This window comes from Mixophyes fleayi, chromosome 8 (assembly GCF_038048845.1).
Source record: "Mixophyes fleayi isolate aMixFle1 chromosome 8, aMixFle1.hap1, whole genome shotgun sequence".
In the NCBI taxonomy this organism is placed as follows: domain Eukaryota; kingdom Metazoa; phylum Chordata; class Amphibia; order Anura; family Limnodynastidae; genus Mixophyes; species Mixophyes fleayi.
Window position 1 is genome coordinate 3,849,558 of NC_134409.1, and position 14,521 is coordinate 3,864,078.

At 42.9% G+C, this 14,521-nt stretch overlaps 1 protein-coding gene across 2 annotated transcripts; it reads right to left on the bottom strand.

Annotated features, from left to right (window-relative positions):
• Positions 1 to 921: 921 nt before the first annotated feature.
• Positions 922 to 14,468, bottom strand: KDM4A (lysine demethylase 4A). 2 transcript variants are annotated; one of them, XM_075181661.1, is made up of 22 exons: positions 14,234 to 14,468; positions 12,777 to 12,955; positions 12,217 to 12,392; positions 10,652 to 10,766; positions 10,257 to 10,450; positions 10,117 to 10,166; positions 9,538 to 9,641; positions 9,273 to 9,410; positions 8,708 to 8,886; positions 8,114 to 8,283; positions 7,406 to 7,689; positions 6,391 to 6,511; positions 6,051 to 6,232; positions 5,650 to 5,845; positions 5,128 to 5,204; positions 4,975 to 5,030; positions 4,654 to 4,762; positions 4,382 to 4,567; positions 4,116 to 4,283; positions 3,502 to 3,621; positions 2,719 to 2,811; positions 922 to 2,575 (listed from the first exon to the last, which is right to left on the bottom strand). In XM_075181661.1, exons 2-22 carry the CDS (start codon positions 12,912 to 12,914, stop codon positions 2,435 to 2,437), a joined length of 2,997 nt encoding a protein of 998 aa, XP_075037762.1. In that variant the 5' UTR covers positions 12,915 to 12,955; positions 14,234 to 14,468; the 3' UTR covers positions 922 to 2,434. The 2 variants fall into 2 exon arrangements, with proteins under 2 accessions (XP_075037762.1, XP_075037763.1); XM_075181662.1 differs by lacking the exon at positions 14,234 to 14,468 and adding an exon at positions 13,876 to 14,010.
• Between the last annotated feature and the right edge of the window lie 53 nt (positions 14,469 to 14,521).

The following is a 14,521-nucleotide window of genomic DNA, read 5'->3' on the forward strand; positions in this document are numbered from 1 at the left end:
AATATATCGGATGCATTAATAGTGAACCATTCTGAATGTGATGAGACCATGTTTATAAAGGATCGCCAATCCACAAAGGCAGAGAATATACAACCCTGCAGAGAATAATGGAGATTCAAAAAATATTCCAATTTTCATAATCTGAACAGGATTTCCCTTCCCGATACAAACCTCTCAACAAGTGAATATGTCCCCAAGTAAAAACATTCTACTGATGAATTCCAAATCTCAACACCCTTCTAAGGCTCAGAACTTGGACGAGTTGCCCATGGCAAACTATAAATAAATATTCGAAGACACCAATTTTGCATTTCACCAATATTTATCTTGGTGATGGAGGGTTGAAGATTCCATTAAAAAAAAACCACAGCTGGTCTGTCATACCTAAACCAGACAAACGTCCACCTACATCCAACTACCAGCCTACTTCCCTCTTAAACAACGACCTAAAGCTTTATGCTACAGATTGAGTCTTCTCCTATGATTACCATGTAGGTTTTAGTCAGACAACGCTACATCCACAATACAGCCATAAACTGCTCCGGCTCTAGCGTTGGCACTAAACGCGGAGAAGTCTTCAACGGCATCTCATGGACCTTCATGGTTCCAACACTTCAGGCTTTTACACAGCCATGAAGAGGTCAGATTTCAACCCTTCTCACAGATACGATAAATGTATCACATCCTCAATCCCAGTAATGGTACCAGATAAGGTAGTCTCCCCCACCTCACTTGCTTCTTGTATTATGCGGACAACTCCTGAAAACTTAAGTTAGACCCAATACGGACATAAAGTCACAAAAATAATGAAAAACAAAGCATGGGAGCTTCCTATCTAGAGGACACAGCATTCATGTATTATTGCTGAAACACCACCGTTCCACAACGACCAAAATGCAATGACGAAGATTACATTAGCAATGCAGAGTAATATTTTTTTATTTAAATACCACATATATTCAAATGATATTCAGACACAAAAGCTGCACGCCACACAAGTTTATTGCTAAAATTAATGCTCTACCTTGCCATATAATTTAAGGTTGAAAGAAAAATAAGCAGTCATTTTTTTTTTCCTTTTTAAGACAGGGTTTGATGCTGTAGAAGACAGCACACTGGGGATGCAACGCATACAGTTCACGTAGAGCTTCCATGTCTGCACATCCCCCATGCCCCCCCCCCCCCCCCCAATTTCAGACTAGTCCCAGAGTTCTCCACTTCCCAGTCACGATTCCCTACACCTCAGCAGGGAATGCACAATCTCTGACACTACAATAAGATTGACCTGCAAAGCATTATACATATTCACCAACACAATGCTAATCATTAGAAAATGGTCACCAACTACCTCTGGCTCTCTGGGGACAAAGGGCCTATCCTTACAAACATTATAAATATACTCTTTAAATTACTATTGTCTCTGAAGAGGCCAGAGAGTTGTATTATAAAATACGATTTTCCTGATCACTGTTTCAATGTAGACGTCATGATTCCTTTCATACAACTTCCAGTCTGTTTAAATACGGTTGTTGATGAATGAGAAACACGTCGACCATTTAACCCAGAACTGGTTTTTAGCGCAGTATGTTTCTTTTCCGTACTCAGAATTGGTGGTTTAGTTCAAAGCTCATTTCAATTCATGTAAATTAAGAGGCAATGAGGTTCCTTGAAATTTGAGAATATAGGCCTGTGTGCAAGCATAACACAGAACAGTGTTTCTCCATTTTGCCCTTTTACCCAGTGAGAATTGCCCGCTAATGGGAAGTAGGGCGTTTAAAATATTGATCACAGACTTAACTGATAGATGAGGAGGTAGACACTAATATTTACCCCTTCCATAATGAATACATTGTAACCGTTTCTTCAAGTGTCCCTTAACTAAGCATCAATAGAAACCTGCATCTTATTTCGTCAGCAGTCACAAGTCCACAGATCTGCTTTAAATATGAAAAAGAAAACAAGTCCTAATGCAAAATTTATCAAAACAAAGCAAGGATCCATACGGAAGAAAAACTTAATGCGACAGCAGTGTCTCAGAAGTGGGGCAAATATATATTAGGGTCGATCGACTTCGGCTCAACAGGCACCTCCCACATGTCAGCGGGTTCGGTGCGAAGGAGGAGTTCGCATCTCTGGTAACACTGTTCAGAAGGTAGCGTCGGTGGACAGCCTGAAGAGTCCGCTGCAAGCTCCCAGCACAAACTCGGAAACATCGGGGAGTCCCAAGAAAACGGATGCAGGGCGCCAGGACAGGTCACGCCAAGCCTCCACTACCATCATACTTTACAAGAGATGGCAGGTGGTTTATTTATATTTTTATTCAAAAGTGAAAAGTGTCCAGTCACAGTAAAGGAGACAAGGTCTGAATGACGATTGGCTAGAGTTCTGTGCTCCCCCCATTCCAGTACCGCAGACAGGGGAGCAGGCTGCAGTCTTACTCCATGATAGCGCGGTACAGAGCTGGTTCAATGTAATCCTCTCTATACCTCGAGTTGATGACTCTCTGTCGTTTCACTTCCTGTTTCACTTCCTTCTCTGTGAAGATTTCTGTAAAGCGCATGTCAGATGCCACCGACTGCCGGGGAGAAAGACGAGCGTTAGATCGGAAGACATAACTGCAATTATCAATGCTCTTTGATTTTCTAATGGGTGCCGACAGATCAAGCACCAATAGTGGAGATCGAGACTGAGAACAAATATATTGAGGCTTTTACTCACCAGACGGGATTTTACTTTCTTTGGTAAATCTTCATCAAGAGTGTACACGTCGTCTCTCTTCGCAGGTAGCTGAGATCCGTCTTCAAACTCCACCTAAACACAAAGTGTAAAAAAAGATTATTGATAATAATGATATTGTACATTTGGAATGTAGAGTTGTGTAATCGGTTACAGAAAAATTCTCCTTCAATTCTGAGTCACAAGCAACAAAACGGCAGCAAATCCATCCCGGGACCCCATTACAATGAACCCCCCGGGAACGAACATCAACTAGTCTCAATGTTGAAGACCAATATCTCTTACTGCATTTCTTTATTGGGAAACGTGGGCAACTTCTGTACAATACAGCAAACCACAACAATGGAACATTCATGAGAAGTGTTCCACAAGAAACAATATAGAAAAAAGAATATTTTGCCAAATTGCCATTATAGGAAACATCTCATTGGGTGCTACGGTTTACTGTATCCCATATCCACAGCTTTCCATAAATCCCCAAACAGCACTCAAAACTTATAAAAACACTCCGATAAGTCCTGAGGGGAGATACAGCCAGTAACTTTACTAAAACAGTGTTTCAAAATCCTTGTTTCAGGTCTCTGAGAGCGTACATAATATACTGCAGCGCTAATCACTACAGACGTTAGAAACGTCTACAACTTATTTTCCAGGTGCAAAGCACCAAATGTCACACGACAGTCCTGATTTTTCCTAATGATTTTGTGGTTTCCTGGATGAAGAGAAAAAAGAATGCTCTTACATTACTGTTACCCTGCACCTCACCTGGTACATCTGAATTGTGTGTGATGCAACAAACTTGGCGCCGTAGACCAACCCGTCCGTCCAACGGACCTGGACAATATCTCCAGCAGGTGGGGGCCCCAAATTAAGACAGTCGCGGCTCTGTAAGACATTAGGAAATAATATAAGATCAGCTAGTTCAGGACCAAGACGGTTTATTTAGGCCTTCCAGGAGATGTACAAAAGGAGGAACTATTTGAGAAGCAGAAAAAAAATGTAAAATTTTACAACTATAAAATTTACAATACAAAAATAAACAGGATAACTGAACACTAAGGGTTAATGCAATAAATCCTTCAGAAACTTTCTAAACAAAATTCAAACAGGAAGCTCTTCCTCCAGAGAGGTCATCCTTGACGCCAAACAAAATATTTGGGGCCAGTAAGTCTCCTATCCTCTTTAGTGTTAGACAAAATAATGGTATTGTGGTATAAATTCTTGGCATTTATCCACTAAACCTCTTCACAATAGGTGAAATCTGAACTGGAAGATCCTATGTGTCATTTTAATTAATAAAAATAAAAAAGCACCATTATTGTAAACAGAGCATGTCTTGTTAGTCCTAAAAAAGCCACATAGTGGGAGAGTCTACTTACCACAATATCCTCTGGATAAAGGTTGTCACTAAAGGAACCGTCATCGAAATTGACCTCGTAGAACGTCTCCTTTGTTAGCTTGACCACCTCGCACTGGTAATAGCGTCCATTCTTGTGCTTGCTGATGACAGCCTGCCCCACTACAATGTCTCGGTGTGGGTCTTTGCCCTGTGGTTAAGAGAAGGTATTAAGCCAAGTTACAGAAGGTCATTCACACCCCGTTCATCTATAAACATCGCACTGGAGCTCCCGGATCGGCTCTGTACCTCATTGTTGATGGTCTTGTGTCTGAAGCAGGTGATGAACACCACAAAGGGCCAGTCGTCCGGCTGCATCATCACGCCAGCAGCCTGGGCACAGGAGGCATGGAATGACGTGGGGCAGCGCCCGTGGGAGCACTGAACACAACACCCGGCCACCCTCTTTCGCCTTTTCTTGCAGAAAGCGCATTTCTAGAAGAGATGGGAAGGTCGCAGAGGTCAGTATCTCAGTGTGAACTACTAACCAACGGACAAGGTGACCTATGGTGGACACGTACCAGTCTGAATCTCATCAAGGGAATTTTACTGATGTCCACAGGACACCTCTCTGCGATATTCACAAATTTTGCTTCAGCGACTGCCACGGCGCACATCACATGGACCCACCTAGCAGACACAGGAAGAGCGGTCAGACTACTGTTCATGGACAGGCAGAATGTAGAATAACACTAACAAAGTGCAATGGAATCCTATCCAAAAGCAACAGAACAGGTCCGGAATATTTAGTTGTATATGAGTGCAGGAAGTTACTGGAAGGGAACGTAAGCCTGGGAAGCAATGTTTCAGAAAAGGAATGTGTGATAAGCGAGCGGACCTACCTGTTATCGTTCGCTTTCTGCAGGGCACCACCGCGCAAAGAACAGAGGCAGCAGTCCTAGGGAGGACAGATGAGGGTTAACACAACAAAGTCTTAAGGGGTCACAGAACAATGGAGGAGACAGAGAAAAACCCCAATATACTTGTCACCTTACCTCTGTGATGGCGTTCTCTTCACACCTGGAGCAGACCCAGCCGTCTACAGCTTTGTCTTTGGCCACTCCATAGCAACCTAAGGACAGAAATTAAAGATTTTACACACAATGCAAAGAATGCAAACACCCGAGACTCCAATTGACCCTACATCAGTCCTGTGTGCGATGATCCCAATATACTGTGACGTAGGCAAAATGGCATGAACTAACTTCATTTGTACCAAGATAAAAGTCTAATCTCCCCTATACATGTCCCAATTAACCACTGCCCTAAAATAAACACCAAACCCGACATTAGGCTACAGACAGAAACTGGAGCCACGAGGGCCGATTTTGTCAACCAGCTAGTATACAATTGGTATAGGTCAGTCTCCCAATGAAAAGGAAAAAGCATTAGATTTAATATGACCACATGGCTTTGTATGTTCAGTCTGACAGGAAAGACGAACAGCTGTGATATGCTGCCTCTTACACGAGATCACATGAAACAGACCCTCAGCTTGCGCGAGGCGTGAGACTTACTGGCATGTACACACACGCTGCAGGATTTACAGGTCAGCAGCAGGCTGGTGCCGTCCTCCTCCAGGTACGGTGCAGACAGGTTGAGCTCAGCGTTGCTGCCAGTGGTTGTAAAGCACATTTCTGGGATAAGGGGCTTGGTCTTCATTTGGAATCCCACAGGGGTCTGATCGGTCTTTTTCTGTGCTCCACCCTCAGACTGGTAGGAAGATGGGTAGAATAAGGGCAACACATGGCAAAAAAATTTTTTTTTTTACAATCAGCACATTGTAAACGACAGCAATAAAATATATATATATATATATATAAATAAATTTTGAGTGTTATAATCTAACCCATGAAGGGTTTCCAGCCTGGAACCTTCCCTACAGACGTCCGTCTCGTGTTCTCCGGTATCTACTCACCTGGTAGTATGTCCGGAAGAGCAAGCAGACCGAGCAATGTGGAGGCACCTGAGACATCGCTAGATTGTATTCTCGCTCCATCTGGAAATTGGAGGGTTTGTTCTGCCAGAGGTGAGCAAGGGGTTTGGCCCAGGTCTCTGTCTCTTCAAACTCCTCATCCATGAGCAGCTGGTCTGGCTGGTCTGTAAAACAAGCAGGACACTGGTCAGTCAGCAGCGTCCACCTTCTTAGCCTATAAGTGGTAATTCTTGCAAGACCTGTAATTGGATCATTGTCTCCATCCGATCATCACCACATCTGCTCCTACCATTCAGATAATCCTATGTAACTGAGCACTTACCATCCTCGCTGCCACTATCCTTCATCACCAGAGGGTGGTAACGTGGAAGCTTGGACAAAGGCTGTCGCCTGCTCTTGGTGTTGCGGTTCTCCTGCAGGGACTTGATGTGCTTCTTGGCTACCTGTGAAGCAGAAGAGTCACATGACGTTATGTCAGTCCAGAGGCTGCCCACCTGCGTCACAAGTACTGACATGTGTGGGAATCTTAATTCTCTTAAGACACACAGGGGTTTCTTTTGGTAACCAATTGAACTAGACAGCATTTTATTCTATGTCCACTGTGGCCAGAAGACCGGCCGCCACAGCTGTTCCGCCGAGACCGCATGCCTCCAAAGCGGCACTCTAGTGGAATGTACCATCACATTTTCAGGAACACATATTATATTGGGCGGAGGCAGAAAAGGTACCATCAGCACCTTTTCCTAGCACAGTGTGCCAAGCTGCCACACAGAGCAATGAATAGGCGCACCCTACTGCTATGGGCACTTAGAAAAAAACTGGCATGCTTTCAGCTGGGGAATATAGAGGGGTGGGGGGGGGGGGGGGGAGATGCTCAGACTTCAGTAAGATTATTTTAAAGTGCTGAAGTTAATGCACACACCTCTATAACACATGGTTCCAATGCGCCCCCACCCCCCCTCAATGGATGCAAGAGGAATAAATTTAACTCAAATAATTTTTGGGTGGCCAAAAAACTAAAAACAAATGAATTGCCCATTCATGCACTCAACTGTGGTGGTTTCTGCAGTGTATGGCTCAAGGGTGCTCTGTGTACCTAATGTTAATAGAACAGCCACCAAATATCTCTCCCCTGTAAATTGGTTGTTCTAAATCAGCTGCAAACACCTTGTGTTATAACAAGACACTTCCTGAACCATTTATAGTGAAGGCTCGTCAGTATCTTCTAGACCATCTACCTACACTGACCTTCCCTATAGGATGATGAGTTTAGGACAACAACATCTCATCATGGAACCAGAAATTCCAGACAACCAAGAACATGGACAATCACGTACCACTTCCAGATCTCGCTCTGTGACGCTGCCCAAAGCGCTGCTTTTCTTCCAGATTGCCGCTTTGCTCTGCCCTTTGGCATAGCTGTGTACGCTGCAGGATTTACCAGGGCTAGAATCTGAGTCACTGTCCGATGACCCAGAGCTGTCTTGTGATGAGGAAGAGGAGATGGCGGAGCTCTCCGAGCTGCTGGAGGGGCTTCCGGGTTCAGATATTGGAGTGTCGTTCCCTGAGATGGCGAAGCTTTCAACATTTTTCAATGTTTCAAAATGCTGGCCAGAAGAACCTGCAACAAAGAACAGATGGAATGTTCACTTACATAGTAAAGGATAAAACAAAAACACAATAACTGATCCAGAGGAAGGCAAAACACCCTCACAAAACAATTTTTGTTTTTAAAAACAGAAAATACAAAATCTCCAGAATCAAACACAACAAAATATTTCTCTACCAATTACAGATGGACAACGTCTCTCGTCTAAAAGGTTCCAAACCATTTTTTTTTCTGAAGACAAATTTGCCATCAGCACCTCATGTAGTAAGGAATTCCACAGCTTAACTGCTCTTACAGTAAAGAACTCTTTCTAAGCTGATTGATTGGTCCTTAATATCCAGCAATGTTTTAAAATAAATATGCTATAGAAGAAAACAAGTGTTATTTTCAAGCTGCTTTTTGCAGCATTTCCCCACACTCCAGGTCTGACAATTACCTGGTTCCATATCTTCCAGACAACACACTTTGGTTTCTTCCACACAGGAGGTATCCATATCACACTGGACAGGGCACAGTTCCTCCTTATAGTCTTCATTCTGGTCAAGTTCTTTTGGAACCTCTAAGCACACTCTGTGTCGCTTGGTTCCTATGCGGTGTTTGGTCACACTGAGGAGAGAACAAGTCAAACATGTTAGACGGCAGATTGTGACCCGATTGGTCATCCTACAATGCCAGAGAACGCTAAACAACTTTTTATTTGGGAATCACTGAACCGCTCTACAATATATCTTATTTCAGGGTGACTGACAGACCAAATGTGCATGGGTTGGGACCACTAATCGAGGTCTCAGAATCTGTTTTTAAAATCTGTGATTGCAAGATTTGCAATACATTCTATTGGGGAAAAAAACAAAAAATAAAAAACACCTGGCCACCACTGCTGCACACACCATCAGCTGACTAATAACTAGTAATAGTGCCGTTAGACTAAGAAATGCTACAGATAATTACTGTGAAAATTTAGGCTTTTGAGCAAACTTGTGACAAAAATTCAAAATTTCCTTAAATCTATATAAAGAGAATATCTGACCTTTTCTTTTGATCAGTCTCTGTTTGTTCGTCCACAAATTCTGCAGCCTCCGGGGTGGGCTGGGAGTGGTCAATGGCGGCGGTGTCCTTTCCCGACTTCCAGAGTTTATAACGTTCAGGCTGAAACGTGCGCACAAAGACTTCCATCGATATCTTCACCATGTCCTTTCTGCAGGAACACTGAACAGAACAGACAGTCAGGCTTTATAGTGTGTCTTCCCAATACCATTCTCTACCCAAATCTAAAAATGACAAGGTCCTTATGGCAGTACAGAAGGTAGGAACAGTACACGCAACCCGATGCCTGTTTTACCACAGCTTGTCGCCCCTGCCCCTCTGTAATTGGTTTGTAGAGTTACTGTACAGAGGCACAGGAAATATTTATAGTCTGGCTGCAGTGAGAACAGGTCAGCGTTTTAAAGGACAGCGGTGGAGAGTTAAGATCGTTATTTCTTCTCTTTCCTCCCATAGACACTAAATAGATCACCTTTTAATTTTGGGTACAGAACTCCTGTATCCGGCCAATAATGACGGAGATTTAGTTAGATGTTAATTTCCACCCTTACCAGAACAGCCTGCTTGCCGTAGTCAATCCATCTTAATGTTGCAAAATTGGTGGACTCTGCACAGTTGAATCCATGATTGAAACCAGCATGGTATCCATATGGGAACGTGATCATAAATTCTCCGGCTTCCTGTGTGATCTGAAAGGAACATTGAGATTAGAGATGAAACTCACCAACTGCACCAAGTCAGTCAAGAAACTGTAATAACAGCACAGAATGAGGAGAGTCAGGATAGATGGCCCGGTTCCTTGGGTTCTCCCCTTACCTTATCGAAGGGGATGCCGTACTTCTTGAGGATGAAGGGGGAAATTACCGTCATCTTGTGGCGGAGAAATGCTTCGCAACTCTGAGCACTGCCAGGGAAGAAACCTATTCCACAGAAACAGTAGGACAAAAATCAGAGACTTATAAAGTGTTGAATGACTATGTTTACAGGAGGCAGACTGGTCGGTGGACCGTACGGTCCACCTCGGACCTTCCCAGCACCTACACACTTATGTTTGTGCCAAGTGTTTAGCTTGCTCAGAATTTTTGGCTGTATTTTATGCCTTGCTAATAAACGGAATTTAGATTTTAAAGCACTACTGAGGGAACATATCACAGGCAGATGAATTCATGGTGTACCTGAGCTATATAATGGTTAAGATCATAAAAAAAACAAACATGCTGGAAGGTTAACCATAAATAAGCATCTCAGCTTGGTGTAAACAAATATGCGAGTACTAGACTTGGAGAAACATACACAGTCCACGGACACCAGAATGAAGTCTGATTTTATAAACATATGTTGTGATAATCAGAAGTATTTCATTAAACCTCTCTGTAGACTAAACATCAAACATACCTTTGGCCAGTCTCTCCAGCCTCTTGCCATGTTCTGGTGGAATGGTATACCTGCAAAGACAGCACACTGGAGTTAATAACTGCAGGGGAAACACTGGGTACAGGACCAGCAGCAGACGAACAGACGTCGGATTAACTCACCATGATTTGGGCTCCCCAAAGTGCAGGTAATTTATGCTATACAGATCCATGTCTTCGGTGTGCCAAGCAAAGGAGGTTTTCCACATACCAAAGTACAGGTATGGAGTGTTGACACCCTCTATGGTGATGCCGCTCTCCCTCTCCACCACATTCAGGATTGTGTTCAGGTGGCCAATGTTCCACTCCTCCACGTTCTGAATGCAAACACGGAAACACAATTAACAGCAGTGATCACACTGTTACAGCCCACTGAGCTAGTCCATCAACCACACAAACATGCGGGGATGGATGGTCTTTAAAATGTCACAAAACTAAGTTAATAAATAACCCAGCATTTAGGGGTAAAAAAATAAAATGAAAGTTAAGTGCTAACATGCAGCAACCCATCCACCTACCTTGTCATACAGAGTCCCATTCACATCTGCCCCATAAATAGGGGCATTGAAAGTCAGGTTCTTCCAGTATTTGCGCTCCAGGTCCTCGAAGTCAGCGTAACGGGGAGTACAGTACCTGCAGACACATGAGACGCATCTAGAGAACGGATTCCTACTTTATCCAACAAGGCAACACAGGAGTATGTGAATAAAAGCCAGCGGGTGCGGATATAGTGTAGTCTGCATCTGCTGCTGTTAGATTAGGTTACACTGTATATTTTTTATTTATCAATGTCAGCATTGATAGATTCAATGTATAGGCCTTATATCTATACTTTACATAACGGATATTTGTCATCATTATAATTGGTATTAGATTATTTTTACATAAAGCTTCTAGGGTTGCAGTAATTGGGTAAAAGTAGTGGAAGAATCTTAGAAAATGATTTGGGCAATCCCTGTGTAATGTGTTTAAGATTTAATTTACTATGCCACCAAATGAAGGTTCCACTTATCCCAAAGAAACAGTAAAATTAGGGTACACACAGCATATGACTTAATTTAATACATCATAGAACCCAAATGTGGTCTGGGAGCTAGTTGGGAGCCTTAGACATGGAGGACACGAGGCAGTATGTCCTCCAAGGCTGTCTGGCAAGATGGAATCCAATCTTGGAAGGAAACATCAAAGCCCCCCCACTATCATTGACCCATTGGTCCACTATTAATGTAAGTGATCACAAAAGGGAACTCAATTATATATTATGGTATTGCTTACAAATCACAAGTAACAAAAAGGGGTAAACACCACAGCAAAGTACAGTTTTAGTAGACAACTGCAGTAATGCAATCAAATCCCAGCAACAATCAATGATATTAAGCCCCTATAATAGATACTCGGAATCTAGAGATCTTAGCAAGTAAAAAAGAGGAAAAAAAGCCAAACAAAAAAACCCACAAACTCAGACAACCCACAATCCCCACCCCGTTTCTTGTAGAGAGGATACTGACATCATACTAAACTGAGGGCTTAAGAAGAATGGAGGAGTCAGAATGCAATTTCATTACAATTTAATGCACCTACTTCAAGACAAAATGGGGGATGTTTATATCATATATCTCGTCTTCGAACAAGGGGGCAGCCATATTGTAGACTAAACCAACAAGAGGTCTCGCTGATGTAGGTTCCAAGTGATGTGAGTGAGGGGGGGGGTCCCCATCGGCAACATATGGTATGAAATCTGAAGATTAATAAACTAAATAATGCAAACCTTTAAGTCTACGATTCAGCGCAGTGAAACACACTTTGATATGGACACTATGAAAGGAACTATTTATCGTGTGTTCCTGGAACAGTTAGCAGCAATTTCCAACCACAAAGCAATCAGTTCTAGGTATACAGTACAGATCCTTTACCATGAGCCCATCAGAGCTGAAGAAATTGGAGATGAGGATGTGACCATGGATGGAACATTTTTTTGCCTATGCACTGTACACTTCCTGTCAGTAATCCTATTGAACGACCTGGATTTTGCATAATGGGCCCATTACAATGATCTGATCATGACTTTGTGACAGTCACTTACTTGTCATTGTTTGCAATACGTCTGAACTCTTTGACAGTCATTGGCTTCTTCTGTATATTATATTGGGTGAAGAGTCCGGACTGCCCAGTGACCACTTGTTGGATCGGTGCTGGGATAACAAGATCATCCAGGTCATCATATGAAGTCCGCGGCTTCCATTCCTTAGGAGGAACCACCTAGAAAAGGCGTAAGATACTGTGTAAGAGCAGCGAGACCTGAGACCTCAATCTACACTGTTATTAAACAGAAGCGAGTCCAACACAAAACTACAACAGGGCAGTAGCCAGTAATATAAAGCACAAACTGAGGGAATGGATATAGTACTGGTGGGTTAATTGGCCACTGACAAAACTGGACCTAACTGTGTGCACATGTAGTGGAGAATTTCAACTAAGTTCCAATGGAACAGGGACTGATTAAAAATATCCTCTGTACAGTGCTACATTATAAGGCTGTGCTATATTAACAAATACAACTTTACCTGAAAATGGTTGAAAAAGCAGAGTGGCTTCTGAATTTGCACTAGTTTTGTACATGCTAACAGAAGTAATCATTCTTACCTTCGCCAGCCCGGCACGGTGCGCCCCTTGGGATTCAATGTACGCTATGTATCGCTTGAAGTTGCGGAACTCCTCCATGGTTGGATAGAACGTCATGATCCGTGAGCTCGGATTTGGGGTTTCGTTTTCACCCGCCATCTTAAGGTCTATTTCCCAGTGGTCTTTTCAAAGCCCTGGAACTGAGGACCAAATGGTAAGAATTAGTTTAAACAAGCCAAAGTCACATTACTTCACAACCATTTACATCTTTTACACATAAATTGTGAACGTAAATGCAATGAACTGTAGGCAGACTACAACACAGTTTACAGACATCAATAAACAGGTAACATAATTACATGTAGTGTGTATAATTGTTTCATAAACTGTACACGATGTACTGAGTTACAACATATAGTCTTTTAATCCATTTCAATAGACAGATTAACGCTCACTCCGTTCCTTTTGTCTTATGTCATAAACCATATGTGTAACCAGCTGATGTAATCAGGGTTCAGTGACTGTCAGATATCTTTACCAGATAGAGATATTGATTTTTGACCCTTAAACCTGTACTGTAGGTAAATGGAGAACAGCAACACATCTATTTGTAGGCCAGGAATATGAATAATTATTTCCATCTAAACTAAAAATTATGATTGGAGTACCGTACTTTCAAATACGACAGTATATAATGTGTGTATATAAAACAGATTCATATATATCTGAATAACTATATCTGCATATATTTAAACACATGCATATAATACTACACACACACACAAATATAAGACACATCTGGGTATATTGCTGCAATATACACACACACACATATATATATATATATATATATATGTATATGTAGGTAGAACACACTTGCAGAAGATTCTATATCTACATACAATATGTATATATCACTACATGATATATATATATGTATACAAGATACTTGTATAATAGACATGTGAATATGGTACTTGATCTACATATAACAAACATTTGTATATATTTATATACACACTAGCAGATGACCCAATATATACATATAAGACAATATCTGTCTCTAGTAAACACCTGTATATAATCCTATACTGTATATACATATAATAAACATCCGTACATCTCTGGGAGTCAGTCTAACAAGCCCTGGATGACAAGAACCCACTGAGATCCACAGAAATGACCACAGGCCCCAGCATGCCCTGCCTCAGGGGATGAGGCTCCCCAGTCTCCAGGGCCCTAGCCAGCTGTGATTGACAACACACAGCGGAAGTGGCAAAAAAGGGGCGGAGCCTTTCGGTTTTGCTCGCAACTCATTGGGCAGAGCGCCGTACACCGGAAGCGGAGAACGGGGAAACGTGCGGAGGATTCCCATTGGCTGGAGCGGCGGTCACTCTCTCGGGCTCTCTGTTATACCCACCCCCTACCCAATCCCGGAGAAGGAAGACGGGGTGAAGGGACGTCGGGCGATAACTGACCTGTGGGTGTCTGCCAGCCAGCAGCTGGGGACGACGGATATGGTTGTCGCCCACAGGCCCGAAGTGGGGCTGTCGGGTGAGGCGAGGAGACCTCTGTGTTCTCCGTGCGTTGGTACCGCGTTGTGGCCGCTGTGGTCCCCGGTGGATCTGGCCGCTATGTCCGTATTACCCGGAGCTTCTTTCTCCGTCGTCTTTCGGTTTTTTTTCTGCACTGCGCCTGCGTACTGTTCCTGACGCCAGCCAATGGGAGCGCCCACTGAGACCGCCTCTTATGGCCTCTGAGGCTGG

What these genes read in the sequence shown, in the direction of transcription:
- KDM4A (XM_075181661.1), bottom strand. Translation starts at nt 12,914, where the DNA reads ATGGCGGGTGAAAACGAAACCCCAAATCCGAGCTCACGGATCATGACG. An exon ending in ACGGCATCCCCTTCGATAAG is followed by an intron (nt 9,411 to 9,537) that starts GTAAGGGGAGAA and finishes TGTTCCTTTCAG; the next exon opens with ATCACACAGGAAGCCGGAGA. An exon ending in TCTTCCGGACATACTACCAG is followed by an intron (nt 5,846 to 6,050) that starts GTGAGTAGATAC and finishes TCTTCCTACCAG; the next exon opens with TCTGAGGGTGGAGCACAGAA.